The following is a 26099-nucleotide window of genomic DNA, read 5'->3' as shown; positions in this document are numbered from 1 at the left end:
CGTTCTTACCCCAGCCCATTCTTCTTGCCCAAATCTAACCAATCCAAAGGAGCTTCATGCCTTTGCCATCCCAGGATAAAAAAAACAGCACACTAAAAGGCACTTTATCACATTTTCTATAACACGTGGAGTGAAGGGTTGTCAGTATTATGTCACTTACAGTACGTCAACTTTATGTTTCTGTAGCCGCCTAAAATTTAATATCTATCAATTCACAAACTTGACAAACAAAGTAAACATGTCTGTGTTAAGTGGCTTAAAATACAATAAACCTGCCAGTTTAATAAAAATTTGGGATGATGTGGCATCATATTCTTATCATCCACGACTAAGTGGTGTATTACGGTAGCTTATTTGTTCCAGAAAAAAATATTTACCATTTTTCTGAATTAGTATCTCTGAATTATAGGAAAAGTTTTCATGAATTAAAATCTGCTCATTTTTCTCAATTAACGAGATAAATAATCTCATAAATTCTAATTTTTCAAGAGCAATTTTTTTTTTCCATGAAAAGTTTTCGCATAATTCTGAGATAAAAATCTTGTTATTTATGATAAACAGAGCTTTTTTCCTCAGGTGAATGCATTATGCATCTGTAGTGTAACATATTTTTTTTCATAGACTTCAATGGCATTATATAGTACAATTACAGACATGATTACAATTTTGAACCAGGCACATTTGTCAGGTTTTTACATTATCTGTCAGTTTTTACATTATGCTTCACGACAGGGGAACACTGGCCTCTCAGCTTATTAAGTCTGATAAAACGGGGGGAACAGAAGAACACAATGCATATACCGATTCTGGCAAAATTAACAGACAAAGTCAATGGCAGAGAAAGATTTTGTTCATACAAAGTAAAATAACTTTGTACAATCTGTCCGTGCCTGTCTGTTTATTTCACCTCTATCTCCAAATGCTTCTCTGAGGGCTCGTCGGTGTATTTAGAACTACTGTAATCTCATGTATTACAGTTTTAGTTACATTTCCTGTGCCAGATTATTCTCAGTATGACTACCGCAACGTCTGCCTCTTTTATGTTTGTTTGGTGACAAGAGAAGTTGACTAACGCGCTGACTTATCACACTCTGCAGAGCAATCAGCAGAAATGAGTGATGCCACGAGAGGCCTAACTGTGACTTGTAATGATCCCATTTACATTTCGATGTTGCGGGGGTGGCGGTTGCCCCAGTGATGTAGTGCTGAGGTGTCATGCCATGGTAACAACTGTTGAACTGCAGAGGCGTTGTATACACTGCAGGCACTTCAAGGCTGTAAATCACAGCTCTGTTTTTAGGGAGGTCTTACAGACGTTTAAATCTGGGCACTGAGGGTTGACATAGGACACACAGGTTCCCATCCCAAATACCCAATGGGATCTTTTTTGATGTTTGTAAATAATATACTCTACAAGAGACATCCTCAGTGCACATATTGTTTCTTGTTCCTGTTTCTTGTGCCAGAATCATACTGGTTTAAACAAACTCACCTGACTAGTCAGTATTTTGAGGAGCATTAAAAACAGTTTTAGCTTTTTTGTGGTTTAATTTGCCTCTGACGAATTCCTAATTTGATTTCTGCACCAAAAATCTGCAGCCAGTCTTTGTGGGATACTTAAAAACTTCCATTTGCCCAGTGCTAACATAATGACAAATGAACGACCCCTGTGTAATCGTTGCACTAAATGTGCTTTTGGAAAAAAAAAAACAAAAAAAACGTGGCTGCTGGAGGAACAGTGTGGGAGAGCATCTTCAGAGTGGTATTGCCATGTTGATACAACCTCAGCCAACATAATCAGTAACAATGCAGCAAGTGGACAGTAATGCTGAAGACAGGAGAGCAAACACTTTTTGTCTGAGGGTTTGGCGTGGTATTGGTATGTGTGTATGTGTGTGTCTCTGTGTGTGTTGTGTGAGTGTGTGTGTGTGTGTGTATGTGTGTGTGTGTGTGTGTGTGTGTGTGTGTGTGTGTGTAAGATGGGGTCAGATCCGAGTCAGCTGGTGCCAAAAACTGGACGGCATGAAGCTTTCCATCTTGTCTGCGAAGAAACCCAGGGGTGCAAAGAGTGTGCTGAAGAACTGAAGAGAGAGAGAAACACAATGAGCCTTTAGCTGAACATCAGGAAAATATCTTCACATTAATTCTTAGATAATATTTAAGTAAAACACTAAATATTAAAGTAAAGTAAGTAAAGTAAATTCACAAAAGTCACCAAGCCCACAAATTCACTTAAACAGCCTATTGGGGCTTGTTCATGTTGTCTCAAATCCTGAAGTAAAACCACTCTGATGTCACCCATTGGATTGTGGACTCCAGTTTTGACACCTCAAGTCAACACCATATTGGACGCTTGCAGCCAAACGTGACCAGATTTGGACAGAAGGGTGGAGCTCAAAGCAGCCCACTCTTAATTATGCATCACTTTAGGCCTTAGTAAAATGTCAACGGGTGAGTTATATAACAATGCACCCCATGTACAGTTGTCATGAATGGGAATATAAGCAAAAGGAACCAAACTGTTTTTTGTACCAGGGAGTAAGCATGTTTATTTCTGCTGTTAAGTTGGGCATTTTAACATGGAGGTCTATGGGGACTGATTTGCGTTTGGAGCCAGCCTCAAGTGGCCATTTGAGGAACTGCAGTGTTTGGCACTTACATGTTGGCTTCATTTTTCACCCCCGGAGATTTCCGCTAAAACATTTATAAAAATTCTCATTCAAAAGGAAAAAGAAACACTTCTATTATTTTTGATTAGGGAAAATCACAAGAGAGCACAGAATCCGCTGTCCTCCAGCTCCCTGTCACAGTGGCAGGCCAATGTGCATGGGAAAAAAACACATTTGATGTGTTTAAAAGAACATACATTTGAGTCCTTAGTCTGCCGTCCTTTCCAGAAATAAGACAGGTTTGACATAAGGAGTACTGATCTTGCTCAATTTTTCAAAACACAGGAAGGTGCAGAGCAAAGGCTTTTTTTAGGTGACAGGATGCAGTTAATACATAAAGCTTCCCAGAGAACAGGAAGACAAAAACAAAGCAGAATCATCAAAGTATTATCATTTTTACGATGTTGTTTGTAGAAACAGTGCTGACGGTTTATTATACTGATCTGGGTATAAACTTTATGTTATCCATGATTTACATGTCAGCCCACTCATACACTGAATCATTCACGTTCGTTCTTTCCGTTTCTCTTTCAGTCTCTCATAGAGCCAAAAAAACGAAGGGAAAGGAAATAAACCTGCAAATATACTACTGTGACAAACTATTAAACTTCCCCTGCAGACACATTTTAAAGTGTTTCTAAATACTAATTAATTCATCAATATTTTGTTTAACATGGGGTCCCACATAATAGTTAAATAAAACTGTAAAGGCGGTGGAAACAGATATACTCTTTCTGTCTCATTGAGAATTTCAGGTCTGGCCTCCGCCTCAAACACCATCTCTGCTTGCAGAAGTTTTCCCTTTCTGTTTTCTCTTGTGCTGACACGACGTTATCCAGGCTAGACCGCTGACTGGTTGACCAATGAAAGAGCAGTTCGCATCAAGGTGGCTAGCGTTAGTGGTAGAGGAAACTTTGGAGACATTCAAGTCTCAGTCAGACTCAGACTCAGACGAGGAGTCTGTTTTGCAAAATCAGCCACTAGCAGAATATCAGAACGGTAAATGTAGTTAGCATCTTACATTTGTTTATGTTGTTAGTTTGTTGGCTTGTTAGCGCCTAGGCTAACTGCTAACTAGTTCACACAGCATTAGTGTTTGTGAGTATATGCTGCGATGGGGTTTTTGGCAGATAGTGGACAGAAGCTCCAGAGTCCTGTTTACGTCTAAAAACTGCACACTCGGCCATGTTTACTGTCAACCCCTTTACTACGCCAATGCTAACTCTGCTCTCGTATTGACGAGTTTGCTCTGCGCTGAAGGTTTCAGGTTTCAGCTTTCTTTGCCAGCGTTGTGTCAAAGTCTGTTCTACCATCGATATGTGTTTCCTGTATTAGACAGCGCTTTGCTTTTTTATTAGTGACGTACATTATCTAGCTTGCCTGGCGTACATTTGATTCTCAGATTTTAGAGAAGTGCACAGACATCACCACCTTCAGTAGAGGAATATAAAAACACCTTTCTAATAACAAACTTTGCACAATACAAGTCAGTAAAGTCAAGGTTGGACAATTTGTTAAAAAAAATCCAAAATGAGTCCAGTTGTTTGATTTAAAAGCAGACGGCGCTTTTCAAAAATTTCTTTCTCTGGCCTCCATCTTTGTTTGGATGAACTTCCTGCTCTATGCTGACCTCACCAGGAAAAGAAAACATCAGCGCCATCTAGTGGACCGAAAAATTGATTGAAATTGATTTTATTATATTTATTATATATTATTCTAGTACCAAAAGTTGGTTGAAAATGTGTATTTGTAAAAATGAATGATGTATATAATAAAAGATCGATACTTGGCGTCTGAGTATCGATACAATATCGCCACGCAAAATATCACGATACTGTGCTGTACTGAATTTTTCCCCCACCCCTACTAGACAGGGCCATACTGGAAAAATATCTAACACTGTTAGATTGTAAATCACGTCAACGTATTTTGGAGCATATTTTGACAATTTTGATTATTTTTAATTTTGTGTTATCAGTTGTAGGAAAACGAGCAAAATTAATTTTGTAATGCTGTAACCCATCTTATAAATACTCCTCATACACATAGACAACTTAAACACACATTTTTAAGATAACCAGCAGACATATATCCACTTAGATCTATGATTAAGATCTGGGATATACGTATATTAGATATGTGTATAATAGAGCATTTAAAATGCACACTGTGTTAGTGATTTAAGTTCGATAGCAACAGTAAACTGTCGTCTAAAATATCACAGTATGGTTTCTCTCTGAAACTACTTGAGGTGTTCTTGATACACTTGACACTTTAATAGTCTCATAAGTGGACATATCAGCCCGGCCAGACAAGTGCAAATCAAGTACCTCTCTAATCCCATTTAATGTATGAAACATACTCAGCTTCATGCTATACATGTCTGCTGTCCATAAATAAAGGAAAGGCAGACCGTCACCACTGTCCTCCTTTGCTTGGATCTTCTGTTCAAGAGCAACAGATTCAGAGAAATCTGTTTCTCCTCAGAAGGCAGTGAGGACCTCTGTGTTCCTCCCTCACTGGTTTTCCATCCGAACATTACACAAACCAGGCTCGCTGGGGCTGCTGTAAAACTCCTATCTGCCCCCCGATCTTTCCCATAACAAAAGGAAGAGCACTACATGTTCTCTGTGGCCTTGTTTTTGCTACAAGCCTATGTAAAGGCAGGCAGTAATAAACAGGGTGACCGTAAACAAAGGATTAGCCAAAGGAAGGAGTTTGCCAAACTGGCTAAAAACAGATAACAACACTTCTGTTATAAACAAACAGTAAAAGGAAGTCATGCACGCATCCAGGGTTTCTAAACCTTTAGGGCTGTAAGCTACACTCTTGTGTTTGCTATGGCGTTAAGCTTGCATTATTCCGCTGTGGTCACTGATAGCTTAAATTGGACTACAGCTTGTTTTGGCGGGAAACACAGACTTTACAGGCCTACGACTCCCATGAGCCTCCAGTGTTACTGACAGTGATGGAAGGCAGCAATTACCGTCGGGGTTAAAATGTTCAGATTACAAACAACACGTATTTAAAACAAATACCGAATCAGAGATAAACCGAAGATGTAACCGGTCAGCCAACGCACACACAGGCTAAACTTGTGTAACGATAAAAAAGTGGACTGAATCAGCATATATGAATTTCAGAACAGCAACATTTGAGATGAAACTGAGATGTGCATTTGGAGTTGGAGTACTTACTGCTTTGGCAAAGACACCCATGAGCTCGGGGAACTGATGTGTGAGCATGGCCAGCATGGCAGTGAAGGAGCAAAGGCCTGCTGTGAAGAGGATGAAGAAGGGAAGCTCTTTCTTTGGGTACACAGACACCTCGTGGAACGCTGGAGCAAAAATGAGATGATGAGACAAAGTCAGGATACAAGTACAGATAAACAAGACAAAAATAAAGCCTTTAGAAGAGATAAGGGGTTTTAATAGTGATTACACAATCGAATTGGGAACAACTCTGCACATTAATGGACTGCATGTAGGCTTTGGCTATTGTACTTACAGGGCAGCAGCTCCCTGTCTGCTGTTTCTGTGCATCCTGGGTAAGGGTAAAACAGGTGACCCTTCTCCAGTGGGTAGGGAATTATCCTGAAGGCTGTGAAGACAAAGTATGAATTATTTTTAAACAACACAACTAAAAGTGTTAAAGGAGCACTTCACCCTCCAAATGACCATTTGTACAACAATTACTTCCCCCGTGTTATGTTGAGTTTATGAAGAAAACGTAGTTTTAAAATCCATTTAAAGTTCTTTAAATCACATACAAGGCTCTCAATGATCTGGCATCAGAGTACATAACTGAGCTTCTCACATTGTACCTCCCAAACAGGCCCCTCAAGTGTGCTGGTTGAGGTCTTCCAACTGTCCCAGAGTCCAGGTTTAAGACAAAGGGTGGTGGAGCCTTTTCAGTTTTTGCTCCTCGGCTTTGGAACAGCCTCCCACTGAGCATCAGATCAGCTGACTCTGTTCACATCTTCAAATCTCGTCTCAAAGCTTACTTTTTCAGACTGGCCTTTTCTAACAGTTGATAGACTCATTGTGTGTGTGGGAGTGTATGTGTTTGCAGCCTGTATGTATGTGTGCATGCTTACAGGTATACATGTGTTATGACTGTATATTTTCTGTACCTTGGAAAGCACAAAAGTGCTCCACAAATAAAGTTGTTATTATTTTTATTATTCTTATATAGCATGCCTCTGGTGAACAAAGACTCAAAAAATGGAGAAAATTCTCGATAAATTAAAGTAAAAGGGGTCCCTGTTTAACAACAGCAGATATGTATCGTAACATCCGTTTACTCTCGCACAACTCATGCAATGTAATCCAAGTCTCATTTATCCAGTCGTATCCTCAGTACATCCCAAACTGACAGGGAACTGAAGTGAAAGTGAAACTTATCTATGTTCTCTTCAAAGCCAGACTCCATTAACAAAAACAGTCATTTTACCTCACTGAACACAGGAGCTGCTGATCTACTGCTGTCTTTTTGAATAGTTTGTGTTATTATGTGACTTTGGCGAATCTGAACTAATCCTTTAAAACACCAAAGTCACACAATAACACAAACTAACTAACTGTTCAAGGCAGCGGTAGACCAGCAGCTCCCGTGTTCTGCACGGTAAAATTGCTGTTTTTGTCAATGTCGTCTGGTTTGAAAGAAAACAGAGATACATTTTTAGTTCAGTTCTCAATCAAAAAAAGGGCTGTCTGTTTGGGAAGTAGGTGGGAGAGTGGTGCAGTGGTTAGCATTGTCGCAGCAAGAGGGTTCCTGGGGTAGGGGAGCTCTTCAGTGCAGAGTTTGCATGTTCTCCCCGCGTCAGCGTGGGTTTTCTCCAGGTACTCCGGCTTCCTCCCACAGTCCAAAGACATGCAGGTTAATTGGTGACTCTAAATTGCCCGTAGATGTGTATGTGAGTGTGAATGGTTGTCTGTCTCTATGTGTCAGCCCTGTGATAGTCTGGTGACCTGTCCAGGGTGTACCCTGCCTCTCGCCCACTGTCAGCTGGGATATGGGGTTACAGAAAATGAACGAACGAATGAATGTTTGGGAAGTACTGAGCATACGACTGGATATATGAGACTTGGAGTATACAGCACGCGTTGTGTAACAGTTTGTAAATGGATGTTTTGATGTAGGTTTGGTGTTGTTTAATGTGTGTTATTAATTCTTCCTTCGCTGTGGAGGTATGCGAGAAAGTCTTCTGCATGAATTCAATGTAACACGGGATGAGTAATTAATACACAAACCATTTGGGGGTGAAGTTCTCCTTTAGCTATGGTTAGAAGAGGCTCTTTAAAATGGCTAACACATTTTTCAGTGAAGCATTTAAGTAGCAAAAATATTATACAGATTGACAAGACACTAACATGTTAAAATATAACATTCTTCCTGTGCTTTGTGAAGCAATGACCTCATCCTTGCATAATCAAGTAGAGTAGCTGTGGGTGTGTTGTGCATACATGACCTGTGACACAACAATTTAACAATGAACAGCAGCATACAAGGATGATACTCTGGGTCTGTGATGGCCCGGCCCTACTGAAGTACTGCATAACTGTAACTCATGAACTTCTGACTTTCAAAACTGAAATAATAAATTCTTTACATTCATACACAGAGCAGTGGTATACAATAGAAGAAGTAACAGTGATACATACTGCCCTCCCAGGTGCAGTGTAGTAGGTTTAAGGCTCCCTCTGCCCTCTTCCAGTGTTGCAGGTGGAAGAAAGCATATGCCACTGCCTCGCTGTCACCTCTCTTCAAGATGTGCTCTGGAGGGAGGATCAGGCTCTTCATCTCTAATAAGTACTGCAGACAGGGAGAGACAGAAATACAAGACTCCTGGTAAGTATACACATACAGGCTAGCTATCTGAACACGATACCTTAAAGGTATCAACCGAAATAACCCAGTTCCAAGTAGTATCAAAATATCTCCAGTCAAACTTTACCCAGATCTTCATAAAAAATACTATTTGTATGGTTTTGCTTGCAGCCAATCACCGCAAGCATTCTTCACTTTAATATCAGGCTGTTGTGATGCCACTAAAATGTCGAAAACTAAGGCTATACTACATGCGTGTGGAATCTGGTGGAATTTTTATGCAGCTGAATGCTTCAATTCACATGACAGGGATTACATGGAGTAGAGAAAAGGTATCAAAGAAAGTGTTCTATTGGTACTCAGAATTATTTCAAGGGTACTGGTATCCTAATTTCCTAAACAATACCCATCCCTAGTACACACACACCTTGATGCTTTTTGGCTCCTGAACTTGGTCAAGAGTAGCAGGAGCATCTAGTGTAGGTGCACTTACTATTGCTATCAAAAACTGTGATACCGTGCAGCATCTTTTGAATGCAGTCGCCTATAAAATCAGCAGTCTGCTACCGTGGGATCAAATAGTATCTGTCATGAAATACTTAGTAAGGTGGCCACACAAGCCAATTGTATACAACATTTCCAGCAAAATGGCAGTGAGCAGATATAAAGAAGTTCGTGAAAACACCTTGGCCCAAACATTCGTAGGCTGAGATGAATACCATGTAACTTCAACGTCCATTGTTTGCAGTCATTTGAAGACATTTGTTGTCATCCTACTATGTCTCCCGACAGACTTCTATTGCATAAATGCAAAACGCTGACAAAGAAAGTCAACAAAAGAGACCCAAATGTTTTTCTCAGGCATTCGTCAACCGCTGATGATCTCGCACTCCTTTCAACGAACCATCCAAACATACGGACTAAAACATACAGGCTCAACAACTTTGCCACACAGGTTGGACTCAACATCAATACCTCCAAAACAAAAGTGCTGTGCGTAAACATCAACCCCTCAGCACCCATACTTGTCAATCGGGAACCACTTGAGTCTGTGGAAGACTTTGCTTACCTGGGCAGCGTTATCAGCAAGGACAGCAGGACCCAGAAAGACATCAAAGCAAGGCTGGGAAAGGCTCAGGTTGCCTTCTCCCAGCTCCAGCTTGGAGATCCAAGCAATACAGCCTTAAAACGATGATGCTCTTTGTAACAGCAATGTCAGATCTGTTCTGCTGTACGGATCAGAGAGTTGGTGAAGGGTCAAAACAGACATGATGAGGGTGGATGCCTCAGAAAAATATGCCAGATCTTGTGGCCAAATAAAATCTCCAACCTTCAACTGTACAAGAAAACAAGTAGCCGGAGCATCACCAAGGAAATCACACACAGATGTCGGAGATGGCGAGGCCATGTAATAAGGAAGGAACAGGGCTGGATCACAAGAGTCGTCACAAAATGGATACCGCCAGGCAAAAAGAAAACAGGCCCAAAACCACCTGGCGCAGAACTGTGACACTGGAGTTGGAAGAGATAAGCCTGTCATGGGGAGAGGCGCAACATGTTGCCAGGGATGGAATGCAATGGAAAGAGCTCATTGAAGCCTTATGTCCCAGAGGGGATGAAGAGGAGTAACTCAGTAAGTGACCAGTCAACCAAACCACAACTAAAATACCAGTGACTATCTACATTCTTATGTTCAACAGCTGGTAACAAAGAGACAGCTCAAATGGGACGTTGCCTTGTTGAGTTGGCTACAAAGTAGGCAACCGTCAGCCTAAATTCTGCTTATGCAAGTTTGGTTTAAAAAAAAAAAAGTCTGCCCCCTTGTGGTCATAAACCATTTCACGCCGCTTTAATGGTTTCATTCACATCTTCTCTGTGTTTCTCAGTCAGCACTTCACTTATTCTACTCCATTGTGCAATTCCCTGTGGCTACCTCCCCGTAGACCCAAAACATATTTTCTTCATGTGAGGTATTTGTTGACAGCCTTATTTTGCAATTGTTCAAAGTGGGAGGGAAAAGCTTTCCAAAGCTCTCTGAGTGTGTGTTATTGTTACAGTACAGTACATTCATTCCATGAATGTGTAACATCCCCCCGCTCGCCCCTCCTCTCTTCCCCCTGCTGTGTAAGTTTGTCCCTGTGAGTCAGTCAGTTCACCGTGCTGACAAAGACCCAGACCCCAGAGTTACAACCTATAGAACAGGTATGCTTTCTGAAACTACACAGGGTGTCTACAGGTATCAGACGATTACGTTTAATGCTTTTCAAGATACATTTTTAACCAAATTTAAGACTGATTTTTGGAACAAATATGATTTTCTTTATTAAGAAATGCGCACAAGTATAAAGGTAAGTAGTAGGTCTTATGTATCACGTGTCAATATGGTTATAAAAGTGAGTACATTTTGCTAACACTTAACTACCAGTATAAAGTAAGAGGACAGTATTGGTTTTGGTGGGAGGTTTAAAGAGTTGTAACATCGGAAATGTCGACTTTCAGGCAGAAGAGCGTAACACATTTGACAAAAACAACTCAAAAGATTGATAAATGAAATCTGATTTTAAAAAACTGTGGCGATTAAGACATCACAACTTCCAATATCATTACTTTTACTTTTAGTATTTACAGAATTTAAGACGTTTTAAGACTACTTAATGATCTGCAGACACCCTGTAATGGCATGCAACAGTATATGTTTTCAATACTGGCTCAGCTCTGTCCACAGACAGGTCATTAATAGGTGTACACTGACTTTGATGAACATGCCACTCTACATACTTTATGTCTGTGGTGCCCAGTGTGGCAGGGGTCTGTGTTAAACAAAGCCCATGTGCTGGGCTGGGGCCCCCTGGGCTGGATTCCCAGGCGGCCAGCTTCACAGCGCTCTGGATCTCAGACTGACACTTTGGGAAGGTTACCCCACAGCTAATCCTGTCTAATCCCTTCCATGGTCACAGGCTCAGCCAGCCAGCCAGCCAGCCAGCCAGCCATCCATCCATCCATCCATCCATCCAGACCATGCTGCTTCACCCATCTCCCCCTGCCTTACTCCCTGCCTTACCCTCTGTCTCCACCCTCGCCCTCATGATCACAGCCTGCCCAGGCTCTTCAACCCTGCTCATCCCTATCTCTCTCCAAGCCCTCCTTCATGCTCCTTCAGTTTGCGAGATATATGCCTGGACCCTGTGTCCCAGGTAGAGATGCACTGATTGGACTTTTTCAGTCCTGATATGATAGTGATACCTGGGCTTTGGCTATCGACCAATACAGAGTACTGATCTGGTTAATTAAGAGCAGAGGAGAATTGTAAACGCGTGACCATGTAGAGAAAGAAATGACATACAGTCGTGTAAACAATATAAGTCATCACGTGTGCCACATAATCGTTTGTATAATCATGATTTCAATTTTGACCAAAATAATCGTGATTATGATTTTTTCCATAATCGGGTAGCCCTAACGATAGGTCTACACACTTATAAACAGCACCTGGAAGAAGATCAGCTCTGCACTCAGGATTTCAGCTAAATAGGCTATATGATGCTGGTTAAGACTGCTTAGCAACCTCAGATACAACCTGCCGCTGTGCTCTTGAAAGCTGGCACAAAAAAGGTAGAGTAGGGTAGCACCCTGCGCCCGACCTTGCGTATTAAAGATGCAGCATGTGTACAGCCCCTAATTTCCAGGGCTGGTACCTGCGGTTATTCCACAGGCTAGTTAATAACATGTCAGGCAGGAAATCCAAAGTGTGGGATCATTTTGAGAAGGTGAAGGATGAACCCAAGGTGTTATGTAAACTCATCTTCATTGGTCGACTACAAACATGACGTATCATCTGAAACATGGAAGTAGCTACATGCCCATTAGCCACTTAGCACAATCATTACTGCTTTGCTGACAGCATCATTAACAGACGGCTCGCTCAGTGTGTGACGTGCACTTGTAGATAAAATATAGGCCTATATTAATGAAGGTTCATTAGTATGGTTTGGTATTTCTCTGTAATGTAGCACAGTGTTAACAATGTTACTGATACTATTCTTTCTCACACCTTCAACTCAAACCATTGTGTTGCCCCGCCCAAAATATATCATTTAATAATTAAATTAATATCATAAACATGCAGGCGACTAGTCGACTAATGGCCCTAAATGACGACTGCTGGTCTAATAGGAAAATTCTTAGTCGAGGGAGCCATAGTCATGCTCTATGCAGACTGTCACTTGGGCCCACTTCACCCCTCTGTTGTCTGTTCCTCACTCTGCACCTCCTGAATCTCTCCACCCTCATGGGGAAAGGCTCAATCAAGCAAGCAACCACCCAACAGGTGTAAACACTTCTCCTCGCTTCTCTCAACCATTCCCAGGGAATGTCCTGTCTTCTCGCCTCTCCTCTTTTCACCGAACATCCTCTGTAGTCATTACAAGGATCGGCAGCTAAGAGACAACCAGAAGCTGCTTGTTTGACCTTCTCACTTATCCTGTCTGACTTACTCAAATCAGCTCTGTCTGCTTCAGCCAAAGACATCTGACTGTCCGCCTGCATCCTCCTCACCATTTCGGTCTCCTTTCTTCCGAGCACAAACCTTTCACCATCCTCTACTCCCCCGGCACCAGTGTCAAGGCAGCCGGCCAGCCGGCGAGCTCAAGAGGAAACCCACCACTTCTCTGTTGCAGAACACGACCACAGTAACTGATGAAAAAAAACCCATACATTCATTTTACACTTGACTAGAAACACATGACGAGAAGGAGCTTCATTTGGGGCCCAATCTTAAACTTCAGGTTTGATTATTCTGACAATCTGTAAGCGAGCCAATGTCTTATTTTGGTTATACTTGGATATTTTACAGTTTTACACATATTTCTGACTCCCCCCCAAGCTCTCGTTCTTCGGTCCGCTTCTCCACTCCCTGTCGCCTCTTTGATGAAGGGATTGAGTTTCATGTGTTCTCCTTTTATCCCTGGGCAGTCATACACCCAGAGCATAACTCATAAGCTGCCTTCTGATTCTAATCTGCAGCACTTTGCTTCTTACAATGGGACACAGCGGGAACAATAACATCTATAAGGGTCGGACAAACATACACATGTGCAGTCAAGAACATGAAGACAAACAGGTGTCGCAGATTTAAAATTCCATACAGTAAGCTAACGCTGCTACAAGCTACTCCAACCTCTACTGAGGACAGTGGAAAACTCAGTGTTCCAAAATGGGCCAGGATGAAGCAAATCCTAACTACCGCCTCTGCCTCGTCTGTATCAAACCTCATCCATCTTAATTCAGAACAACCCCAGCACTGCCGCTCTGTCTCAATTTACAAACCAAAAAGCCAATTTCAGAAGCAAACTAAGTGAAGATCTGCATTTCTGAGCCTTGACAGGCCATCTGGATGGGAACACGTCAACCAGAATGGGGTGAGATGAGAAACCGCCTTCCAAAGTGGAGCAAACTAGCAAGGTAGATGAGATCGGGTCAGCCAGGCTGCTTCGAAAATGAACGCGTACGGACCAAAGTGGTGGTAAATGTAAATGTACAACAGATTTAGATAGCGGGAGCACTTGATCAGCTGTACGAGCATCCGACAAGCTGTCAGTTTTTTAACCACTGGCTGGTAGAGAGGCTGATTGGAATGGACAGACAGATGGAGGAACGGGTGGAGGAGGAGGAGGATAAATAGAGAAGGACAAGAAGATGAGGAGGAGAGGAAAATAGACGGGAGCAAAGGGGAGCGAGGAGGTAAATAGGGGCAAAATGGAGAGCTGGTGAGGGAAAGGGAAAAGGGTCGCGTGGGTGGAGGGCGGTGTGCAATGAAACAGACTGAGACTAAAGCATGTGTGTGTGTGTGGATGTGGGTTTAGTGTGTGTGGGTTCTCTTTCTGAGCAGTTTGAATGAGCTCATGTGATTTAGCCTTGTATGATATTCATATATAATCTCCTTGGCATGCTTGATGAAACACCCGCACACTTAATGCCTGACCTGACGGTGCTCCTTCATTACTTGCACACTGGGTTTTTCTTTTCTTGTTTCCAACCTTAACTTGTTAGAAATTGCCCTGTGTACACTCACACAGACACACACATTCACACCTGGAAGCTAACCAGTACAACCTCAGTCAGGGGGTCAAAGGTCTTGCTTTCCATACCCAGATTTATCCTTCTGATCCAGGGACTGAAAGGGGCAACCTTCTTTTAACAAGCTCCCATTTCTTTCAACTTTGGGCCACCACTGCAGACTGGTAGACTGGTGATGATGGTTGAGAATTTAAGAAAAATCCATAGAGGCTCAGATTTACCCAAGCAGCTCTACTCTGCTTGCTCCAGCTCAGTGCAACTCTGGTATCCGTTATGGCGTCTGTATAGCAACACAAACACACACAAGCTTTGTTACTGTGTCCCCTTTAACGCAACTCCTGTTGCCTTACATTGACAAAGACTATACAGTTTTATATGTTGATCAATATGTCTGTTAATCATTGCAAAACATGTTGGCATTTATTCAAACCGCGAATACGTTACATCTGTACATTTCATTCGTATCATGTCAGCGCTTCTAGAGTGATGAAGTTCTGAGTGCATATACTGTATGTGAACTGATTTTGTCATCTGGAGGTGTAGGACAATGGTTCCAAAAGTGGGTCGCGGGTCCGTTCAGAATGGACCACAAGCAACTTGCGAACGTGTCAACTTTGTAAAAAAAAAAAACCCCACACTTTCTATTGAAGTACAGTGAATTTCTGGCGCAGAGCTTTTAATTTGAAGTGTAATTTCCTGCTGTTGAGTGAGTGACTAATGGGCAGCTACTTGACAGAGACAGAAAACCAGCTCAACGACGTCGCAAAACCCAAGTCTGACGCTGCATATATTAAAGGAAATGGCCACTTTAGAATGAAAATACAGACAATACTTACTGACCCTCATGCCAACGAGAAGTCCAGTGCAGTTTTTTAATCCACAAAACTTGTTCGGGGTATCGGAGGATAACAGCTAGCCGGAATAACAGCTACACTTGAAGTGCATGGAACCCACATTTTGAAAAGGTAATAAAACTCTGCTAATGCATTCCAAAAATGTCAGAACGGCTCGTCCGTCGTAATCCAAGTGCCCTGAAGCCGCGGCATGCAAAACTGACTTTAAAAGACGTAATTTACTCCATTTTTATAGCATCATTTCTCACCATGGTCAGCTAGCCTGCCCTGCAGATGTGCTGTGTTTACATGGCAACTCGCGCGAGACTAGCTGATGCCTAGTGGTGGTGCTAGTTCTCGAGTCTCTGACGTTTTTGAAATGCATTAGCGGAGTTTTATTACATTTTCAAAATGTGGGTTCCATGCACTTCAAGTGTAGCTGTTATTCCGGCTAGCTGTTATCCTCCGATACCCTGAACAAGTTTTGTGGATTAAAAAACTACACTGGACTTCTTGTCACCATGAGGGTCAGTAAGTACTGTCTGTATTTTCATTCTGAAGTGGCCATTTCCTTTAATGTGTGTGAACCTTAAACTAATCACTTGGGAGAAATCTGGACCCCGTGGCTGGACCAGTTAGGAACCACTGGTGTAGGGGAGACTACTGTTCGAGACCAACAAATGACAAAAGCAGGTGTTTCTTTTAAGCGAGTCATTGCTGCGTTTCGAGCCATGATTGTGGCGCCAAACTGGGTATTTTAAGCCAAACATGATCTTTTCCCAACCCTAACAATGTGTTTTTTGTACCGAGGCATAACCACACATTTCAAAATATTCGGTACATGATTAAGCACAAATGTAATGTATCCATAGTTTGCAGAAACTTGCAATATTCTGGAGATTGGGCTGCATCTATTGTACAAGGGAGATACATGTCTTAAAATACCACTTTAGATTTTAAGCAGTGTAAAAAATGTGACCCGTTTTAAATTATACAGTACTGAAAAGACTAATAGATTAATCACTGATGACTTTCTTAAAGGTATACTAAACAGCATTTTCCTAAAAAATACAGACTTATACAAAAGAAATCCTTCTCAATCATCACTTATGACCCACTACAAATATGTGGTGGTGTATTAATCTGCAGAGACTCTGCCCTCTGCCTGTATTTTATTATTTTCTTGCTATTTTGATATGTTGACATTCCTGGGCACAGCGCTCAGATGGGGTCAGGAATTTACAACAAGGGAGCGGTGAGGTGCCAGACTGTGAGCAGCACGCATCCAAGAGGAAGCTACGAAAAGCACAGACACAGTGAGGAAAAAATATAGAGAAGTGAAACACTAAGCGGACAAAGCTTGTTTCAAAATGACACTGAATCTGGAGTTGGTTTTCCCTTTTGACTTCCTCCAGATAACTGTCAACTGCATCAGACACCTTTAAATAAGACACCTTCCAAAGCATGCACACATTTTTACACTATTTAGGAAATGTAATGAAATGTAGGAAATCTACAAAAGTGTGCAGAATTAGCCTCTAGGAAATGTTTGGACAAAAAGCCCATTGCAGATCCTACTTAAGAGGGCAACAGGCCAACCCGTGTCTGCAGAGGCCACAGCCACAGGTGCACTCATCGTCCTAGACAACACAAAGCAACAACCCCCCCCTCTTTCCCCTCTGCTACATTTTCACATGCAGTGAGTCAAAATCGTAACACAACTCTGTTCTGAGGCCTGAGTAAGCACCAGATGCCAGTCAAACGCTGAAAGACGAGCCTCCCAATAATCCCCTGTGAAAGGTGTGTTACAAATTTCCTTCAGTTGGCAGTGGTGGCCAACATCAGACTCTCTGTTTGGCTCAAACGGGGGATGAGAGGGGGATGAGGGAACATGAGAGGATAAGAAACAGGATGAGGGTGCGCGATGAGAGGAGAGAGGACGGCTGCCTCTGGGCACAGTGGAGTTGGAAAGTCATTGAAAATGAGGGCCCTCACTTTAAAATCAAAGGCTGGATCAAAGTGCTGGCTGACACCCCCCTCCACACACACACACACACACACACACACACACTCACACAAACACACTGATTCTCTCAGAGAAGGAGTCTGTGAGATGAAACAACACCACACTACAAAGGCTAAACTGAGACAAAACTCTGCTGCAATTGGTTGTGTATGACTGTGTGTGTGACATCTAATCCTGTGGGAACTGATGGGAGAGGCCACAGGATATCCAGTGGTACCATGTTCTCCCTGATTCAGCTGGAGCTGCTCACTTATTATGTAAAACTGTGACCAACCTGTTGCATGTTTACAGATTTTCTTGGGACCTAAATGTGAAATTCAAACTAAACTCCTGTAAAAACACACGATTCATGTATGACTCCAAAAACACTACACTGTTTGTACCAAATGTGCCCGACAAAAATACACTAGCGTCCTGTTCATTTGTATTACATGAATCACTACTAAATACTATAGTTACCCAAATACATATCCAAACCAAGCTTGAGTGTCTGAAGCTGACACATCATGTGTCATAAATGCAACTCTGACACCTGCTGGTGAGTCAGTATATAGCACGTCTATTTGTAAGTTGCACCACCTGTTACTACTGTTGTAACTCACCTGTAATTGTCTTCCTGGTTTACCTGTTTGTTCTGTGTGTCACCTTCACCCATGGCAGACATGTGTGACCTCATGATCAGACTAAATTCAGCTAATTCAAAACTCTGCAGCTCGGCTGTTAACCAGAATCAAGAGGAGACAGCACATCAGGATAGTCTGAGTTGCTCTGCACTGACTTCCTGTAACATGATTTTAAGCTCCTCCTCCTTGTATACGAAGACCTACATGGGCTGGGATGGAGCTACATCGCCAACTACCTTGTTAACTATTTGCCTCAAAGAACACTGCGATCACCTGCTGCTGGTTTATTGGAGGTTCCCAGCAACAGTTGGAAGAAGATCAGGGACTGCCTTTGCCTTTGTCAATGAAGCCCCAAAGCTATGGAAAACACTACTGACAGATATCAGGGAAGCTAGCTCGCTAATTGTTTTTAAGAGAAGGCCAAAGTTCAATCTTGGAACCCATCAGTTATCATCTGAAAAAATTAAGTGTTTTATTATTCAGATATCTCTTTATAGAGCATCATAACTCTGTGTGTATATCATCTCAAGTTGCTAATCGGATTGTAAACAATGGCAGGCACACAGAAGAAGAAGACGACTGATAGCCGATGGGTTCTGAGATAACTTGCAGCACAGCAGCTGCATGGATGAAAATAACCTTTAGTGCATGAATTTCATTAAAAGCAGTCCCAACAGATCTAAATCAAAAATAATCGGGACAGTTGTGGAACATGAACAAGCACAACATAACAACATCAAGTGATCAATAGGTTTCCGTGGCCCCCAGTTATCAGAGTCTGCGTGACACTTGTTACTTTAATGACTGACCTTTGGCACGTGTGGATTGAACTCAACAGCTCTGTGTATGGCCTCCACAGCATTCATCTCTGCTGTGCTTAGCCCTCGCCGTGACGCGGCCTCTGGAGAGAACCTGAGACGAAACACTTCGTATGACGCACCGCTGCTGCTCACATATTTATTTAATTTATAAAGCAGGTTTTAAAGGGGCAGTCCACCCTCAAATTAACGATACATATTTTCCTCTTACCTGTAGAGCTGTTTATCAGTCTAGATTGTTTTGGTGTGAGTTGCAAAGTGTTGGAGATGTCAGCCGTAGAGATGTCTACGGTCTCTCCAATATATAGAACTAGATGGCACTCAGCTTGTGGTGCTCAAAGTGCCAAGAAAATACATTTGAAAAACTCAACAGCAATGTCTCTTTCCAGAAATCATGACCTGGTTACTCAAGATAATCCACTGAGCTTCATGTGAGCAGTTTCATGTAGGGGCTATTTTCTTTTACAGTAGCTAACCAGGTCTTGAGTAACCAGGTCACGATTTCTGGAAAGAGACATTGCTATCCAGTTTTCAGAAGTATTATGTTGGCATTTTCAGCACCACAAGCTGAGTGCCATTTGGTTCCGCTATATTGAAGAGAAGGAACGCATCTCTACGGTTGATATTTTCAATACTTCAGCAACTCACAACAAAACAATCTAGATTGATAAACAGCACTACAGGTAAGAGGAAAAATCTGCATTTTTGATTTTGGGGTGAACTGTCCCTTTAAGAGGTTCTGATGTTGAATAGCATGCAGGGGACACATACTTATCTGATACAGCCCGTGCTTTCAACAGTGCAGATGTGTAGCATATAGTGGCTGATTTTGGCAAACTGATGTCTGCAATGACAGAAGAAATTGGGGTCATGTGACATATGTCATACAATTTCAAGGCTTATTCAATGACACTGAGCTCATTTCTGTCCAAACACAGTATGACGACTTCAGAAAAGTGACAGTTTTTCGTGTCCTTCAGTCTTACCATCATATTTGGCGAGGACTGCTTGTACATCAGCATATGCCTGAAGCTCTAGAAGTGCCTCCAAGAGGTTTTCGTGTATATTTAACATTCCCAACAGTGGAAACTCCTTCATTAACTGTGAGGAGAGAAAATATCACACATTAAGAATTCAATTAGTTAGTAATACTGTGCTGCAGTTGTTTCAAATACAGTAAACGTGTTGCCTCAGCTGAAAGAGTAATTTGACATTTGTACACTGTAGCAGCAGTTATCACTATGTGGTGCAACTGTGAGAAGGTTTTTGATAGAAACTCACATCTCTCATCATTTTCACTGCTTCTTTAATCCGTCCCAGTTTGCGTGCACACATTGCCAGTCTGCGTTTAATGTACACCAGTAAGTTGATATCTTTTCCAGCTGTGGATGGCAGAACAGAAAACAGGAGACATTTAATAAACACAACATTTGTCAATAAGATGGATCGAGTTGTATTACTGACACAACTTCATACTGCAGCTTGTGATCTTGTGTGGACAAAGAGCAGTGACACATTGATGGAATATTGTACTTGTAATTATGTCCTTCATCACAGCTGGGTGTGGACAGATGTGGTCTAGTCTATTTATAACCATAGCCACCTGTGATCTGGAGTTATTCAACAGTGCATTTTGGAGTGCTGCACTGCACAAGGTGTCCACTCAAATATTAGTTTTTGCCACTGACAGACTCAGGTTGTTATTATTCGTGTCTGACTGCTTGATACAGTCCGCTTGTTAATGTGACAGGTTGAGTTGTTGCAGGAAGACAATAATAAACAGACGGGAGTGAGTGAAAGTAAAGAAAAACGTTGTATTTCTTTATCAGACACTTACAACACAAACAGCCAGTGGCAAAAACAAGCACGTTAAGGGTGCTTTCAGACCTAGAGTTGTCTTGCTTTGGTCTGAATCAGGGACTAGTTTTGTCACAAAGTTGTATAATTGCCTAGAGTTGGTTCGTGTTCTCACGGCGGCATTTACAAGCGGACCAGATCAAATACCTTGTGCGAGAAAGCTGCTCTTGATTGGTCAGAATTTCCATGCGGGAAAAATCCAGGAAGTGAACAAAACGTTGAAGAAGAGTACACTTGCAAGATAAATGTGACACTTTCTAATGTCACAGTGGAGGGACAACTACGCAGGTTGATTTTCGCGCTGCTCATTGTGGACTATATTGCTGTCATTGTTCATTTTAGTCAAACCATACAGTTTCAAACCATACAACTAGAAAACAATGTTTTGATGCATTGGATGTGCTGAATGTGCATATTAAGGCAGTAGAGGAGGAGGTGCACATTAATAATCCTCCAGGACTGTGACATGCTCATGTTTAACCCAAACAATGTGTCATGTGACTGCAGCTGGTTCAGATCGAGGTCAGAACAACATTCTCACCACGAATAAAGTAACCGGACCAAGACCACCTCTTTAAGAAGGTCTCAGTCTGGTTGTTTTGGTGTGCACGTGAGTGTGATTGCTGTGTTCACACCTGCCCAAACGGCCCGCACTTAGGGGGCAAATGAACTTCAGTTTGATTGAACCCAACCAAACAGGGCAGGTGTGAAAGCACCCTTAGTGGACGCACATTGACAGGATGCTATTGCCCCAAAAATTATACTGCAGCACTCTTGCTCCATACTGGACAAAATGTGTTGCTCTCATTGGTCACTTAGACACACACACACACACAAAAAAAAAAACCGTTTCAGTATTTAAATCCATTCTTACCAATACTTAGTGCTTTTTTGAAAAGGCGTTCAGCTTCTGTGATGGTTGTGGCTTCTTCCTCTGCTAGGAGCACATAGGCTGCAGCACATCTGCACACACACGTAACACACAAAGGGACAGATTTTCAGCCCATCCTCTCTGCATGCACATCAAAAACTTAAGGCAATCAAGGCAATAATTTGAGTACGAAAGCTCCCTTAAAAGACCATTATATAATTATATTAATGTATTCATGCTCTTGATGCAAGCACAATCACAGACACTTACTATAGTTACAGTTTTTAAGAAGATATTTGTAACTGTGTGAGAGAGGGACTCACTCATGGTTCATTTCTATGGCCTGGTAAGCTGCTCTGATCCTGGCTTGAGGATTTCTCTCTCTCCAGGCTTTCTGCATCACTGTAATGAGATGAGGAACTCAAGCTTATTATAGATGTGACCTTACAGACATATTTTATTGTGTGCGTCCACGTCAAATGCACCACAACAAGAACAACAACACAAACTACATCTGAACATTTACAAAGGACCAAAAAATGTTTTACAAGGAGATATGCCTGCAGTCTTATGCTTGTACTATCTTAAGACAAGGACATGTTGCATTTCTGTTTTAGTCTGTGTATAATTAAAACTCACCAGCATCTTCAGGTCTTAACTGCGGAGTGTCTCCTGTGAAGAAGGTCTGGTGGTCTTGGGCCGACAGGTTCATATCATAGTATGTTAAGGGTTCCTTCCCTGTCACCCAGGTGTACCTGTGGTGTAAAATGTAAAATACAAACTGCTTTATGATCCACAATGAATCAAACAGACAAATATCCTTGGACCAAAGACACAGTTTGCATCTTCAGAAATAGTTTCACATTATGAACCGTGACCCATTTCACATACCTGTTGTATTCTGCTCCTCTGAACAGATTCAAAGGATTCCTCCAGACCTTACACTCTACCAAAATGAAGACAACATTATGAGTGCTAGTAGTATGACAGGTAATATTGCTGTTATAGTTTGTATTATATGCACATTTACCTGAGACACTGGGCCTGGGCTCTGCCTCTCCGTTCACAGATGCGAACAGCCCAGTCGTGGAGCTGCTCTCCACTCCACCCAGGAGAGGACGCAGGTGGCTCACTGACACTTGTTCAATGAACGAGGTCCCATACTTACGGAAATACCACCACTCAAATATCTGCAGCAAGAAAACACACAGTGACAGCATGCTTTACAGAAGTATTCAAGGCAAGCATCCTTTTTTTATTTGAACAACTTGTCAGGTATTTTCCAGAGCACTCTGTGATACTCAGGAGCAAAGTGTTTCTCATGTGTAGAGAAAAATGGTCTGTTGGTATACCATATATAAAACTTATGTCTCATAAAGAATAGCTCAAGTGTAGAACCTGGTGTGAAGTACAATTTAAACTCCCTGTGTGCACAGTTACACTCAGGATCGTCACCATTAGCCTCAGAAACCAGTAGATTTAATGACACTCCAGAAGAGGACAGACTTTGTTGTGAAACGCAGGTGAAACTGACAATGAGGTGTCCTGTTTACGAAGGCATTAGGGATGTACTGTTAATTAGAATGACTTCTATTTATGTTGATTTATTTTGGTTTGGATGACCATGAAAAATGTGAATATATTTTAGAAGGGGAACTTTTTAGTGGCAGACTTTGTCGGGCCTGTGATAGAAGGCAGTGTATTTTGTTTGGGGACTGAGGAATACGATACGTAAAACCCATGAGGGTTGGGCACATGTTTGTGTGCATGACACAAAACAAAGAACTCAATCAATCAATCAATCATTACTCAGTTATATCACTACACCAGTGGTACCTTGACTTGACAACACTAATGACACAAGGCTCTGTCGCTGTAATGTAAACTAACTTGTGAGCTAACATTTTTTTTGTTTATTGAGTACCATCTTTTTTATTTTCTCCTATCTCCTATCTGTCTGCATACGGCAGCACGGTGGTGCAGTGGTTAGCACTGTCGCCTCACATCAAGAGGGTTCCTGATTTATTTCTTCCACCCTGGGCTCTGCATGTTCTCCCCGTGTCAGCGTGGGTTTTCTCCGGGTACTCCGGCTTCCTCCCACAGTCCAAAGACATGCAGGTTAACTGGTGACTAAATTGTCCGTAGATGTGAATGTGAGTGTGAATGGTTGTCGGTCTTTATGCGTTAGCCCTGTGATAGTCTGGCGACCTGTCCAGGGTGTACCCCACCTCTCACCCAGTGTCAGCTGGGATAGGCTCCAGCCCCCCCGCCAACAATTCAGTTCAATTCAATTCAGTAAGCGTTATTGGTATGACATTTCTTATGTGTTACCAAAGCGCAATTACAATTTAAGACAGTGAAAATTCAGAAACAATTGACAACAATTTAGTATTACAAAGTCATAGACATAAATTTCATTCATTTGTTCATTCAACTACCATAACTGCTTATCGTGTTAGGGGGCACAGGTGTGCTAGAGACAGGTCACCAGACTACTACAGGGCTGACACCTAGAGACAGACAACCATTCACACTCACATTCACACCTATCATCAATTAACCTGCATGTCTTTGGACTGTGGGAGGAAGCTGGAGTACCTGGAGAAAACCCACGCTGACACGGGGAGAACATGCATGCTCAGCACAGAAGGGCTCATTTCATTTTTAAAGGAACAACATAATTAAATGAAGGAGTAAATAAACCTTTTCAGTGGATGTACCAGAATTTTTTTTCCCTTACAGCCTGTCATTTCATTTATTAGTGACTAAAACTCGGCTTCCACCCCTGTGTGTCTCATCTTAGACTCCTGAATAAGAATTGAAGATGAGGTTATAGCACGTTTCATCTTCTAAGTGGCCTACGAGCAGGTGTAATTTTGTAGGACGGGGTGACATGTATTCTACGGTGTGTGAAATAACTCACAAGGATGAGTCCAGAGATGAGAGAGGAGGTCCCAGTGAGGGCCACATAGAACTTGGGGGTGAGTGTGTTCAGAAACACTGAGGCTGAAAGAAGAGGAAGAGTCAGTCAGTATGGAGCCATACAGCAAGTTATCTGTTGTGACCATGCAATAAAAAGACATGCAATAAACCATATGTCTCCAGACAAACACTGGCTGTGTGTTCAGTACAGCAGGTGACATGTAGCCACATATATTATCTCCTGTATATGAGGACCAAAGCAGCACAACAATAAACTACCCAAGTATGACTGTACACAACACACGCTGCTGTTTATAAAACAGTATAACTATGAGCTGGGAGCAGACATGTAAGAACTGGACCTAAAGCTAACCAGTGAGTCTCCTCCATTGGTGCCTGTGTGAGTGAGATAACGAAGTGTCAAAGCAGCAGCTCCCGCTGTCTGTCAGCTAAAGCCAGCTAGCCACAGGCTAACAATAGCTAGCTAGCTGCTGCATGAATTCACCTGAGGTAAGAGTTTCCTGCAGTTTCAGCGGGCTCCACAGGACGTAGATCATGATGAGCACCATGCCGAACCAAATGAAGCACACGTAGGTCCATGACCAGGACAGCCAAGACTTTAATTTCTCTGTGAATCCGAGAGATTGGGGATTACTGCCAGCGGTGTCCTCCATGTTTCTCCGGATGCCTGTAAACAGAGGAGTCACGTGACCTGCCAAGTAAGATGACTTCTATTTTGAAATCTCTACATTAAGTCCATTTCCGGTGACTACAGAAAAAACAATATCTCAATCAAAAATTAAAAAACTATCAATAACAAAATAAATAATCTGTTTTAAACAAACGTCTTGTAGTTGATTTTTTTTTCAGAGTTTTGTTTTGATGAGCAGATGCTCAAATTACAGTGCAGGTGCAAAAATGTTTCTCAATTCATGATTGATAATTAAATTAAATTAAATTTTAAATTAAATTAATTAAGTTAAATTAAATATAAGGATACTATTCCTTAAATATAGCCTATAAATAAACCTAAGGGACATTTTGATGTACAAATACATGATAATAAACTCACAAACAAGAAGTTGTGTCAGTAGCATCATCAACAAGCACCTATAACAAAATTATATGCTTATGGGGTGGCAGTAGCTCAGTCCATAGGGACTTGGGTTGGGAACCGGAGGGTCGCCTGTCCGGACCAAAATATGGAGCGTGGACTGGTGGCTGGAGAGGTGCCAGTTCACCTCCCGGGCACTGCTGAGGTGTCCTTGAGCAAGGCACCAAACCCCCCAACCGCTCGGGGTGCCTGACCAAGGGCAGCCCCCTCACTCTGACATCTCTCCACTTTGTGCATGTATAGGTCCTGTTTGTGCATGTGTGTGTCTTTCGGACCTGTGTGTAATTGACAAGCAAGAGTGAAAACATTGAATTTAATAATTCAATTATTCAATATTCAATTAATAAAGTAAATAAACTTAAAAACTTAAACTTATTCTATACTATAAATCAAACTATTCTATAGATCAACGACTATAAATAAACAATTAAAATTGGTAAATTAAATTAATAATTTATAATT

At 41.9% G+C, this 26099-nt stretch overlaps 1 protein-coding gene across 1 annotated transcript; it reads right to left on the bottom strand.

Annotated features, from left to right (window-relative positions):
- Positions 1 to 247: 247 nt before the first annotated feature.
- st7l (suppression of tumorigenicity 7 like) lies at positions 248 to 25207 on the bottom strand. The gene is made up of 15 exons (XM_049587550.1): positions 25029 to 25207; positions 24525 to 24607; positions 22632 to 22791; positions 22493 to 22547; positions 22241 to 22356; positions 21925 to 22003; positions 21605 to 21693; positions 20155 to 20255; positions 19860 to 19974; positions 19645 to 19717; positions 18865 to 18967; positions 8333 to 8483; positions 6177 to 6269; positions 5867 to 6006; positions 248 to 2081 (listed from the first exon to the last, which is right to left on the bottom strand). The coding sequence occupies exons 1-15, from the start codon at positions 25195 to 25197 to the stop codon at positions 1986 to 1988; spliced, it is 1623 nt and encodes a 540-aa protein (XP_049443507.1). The 5' UTR covers positions 25198 to 25207; the 3' UTR covers positions 248 to 1985.
- Positions 25208 to 26099: the final 892 nt, after the last annotated feature.

The sequence above is a fragment of the Epinephelus fuscoguttatus genome, linkage group LG1 (assembly GCF_011397635.1).
Source record: "Epinephelus fuscoguttatus linkage group LG1, E.fuscoguttatus.final_Chr_v1".
Classification (NCBI taxonomy): Eukaryota; Metazoa; Chordata; class Actinopteri; order Perciformes; family Serranidae; genus Epinephelus; species Epinephelus fuscoguttatus.
The sequence above is the reverse complement of the archived record's forward strand: the minus strand, read 5'-3'. Positions and strand labels throughout refer to the sequence as shown.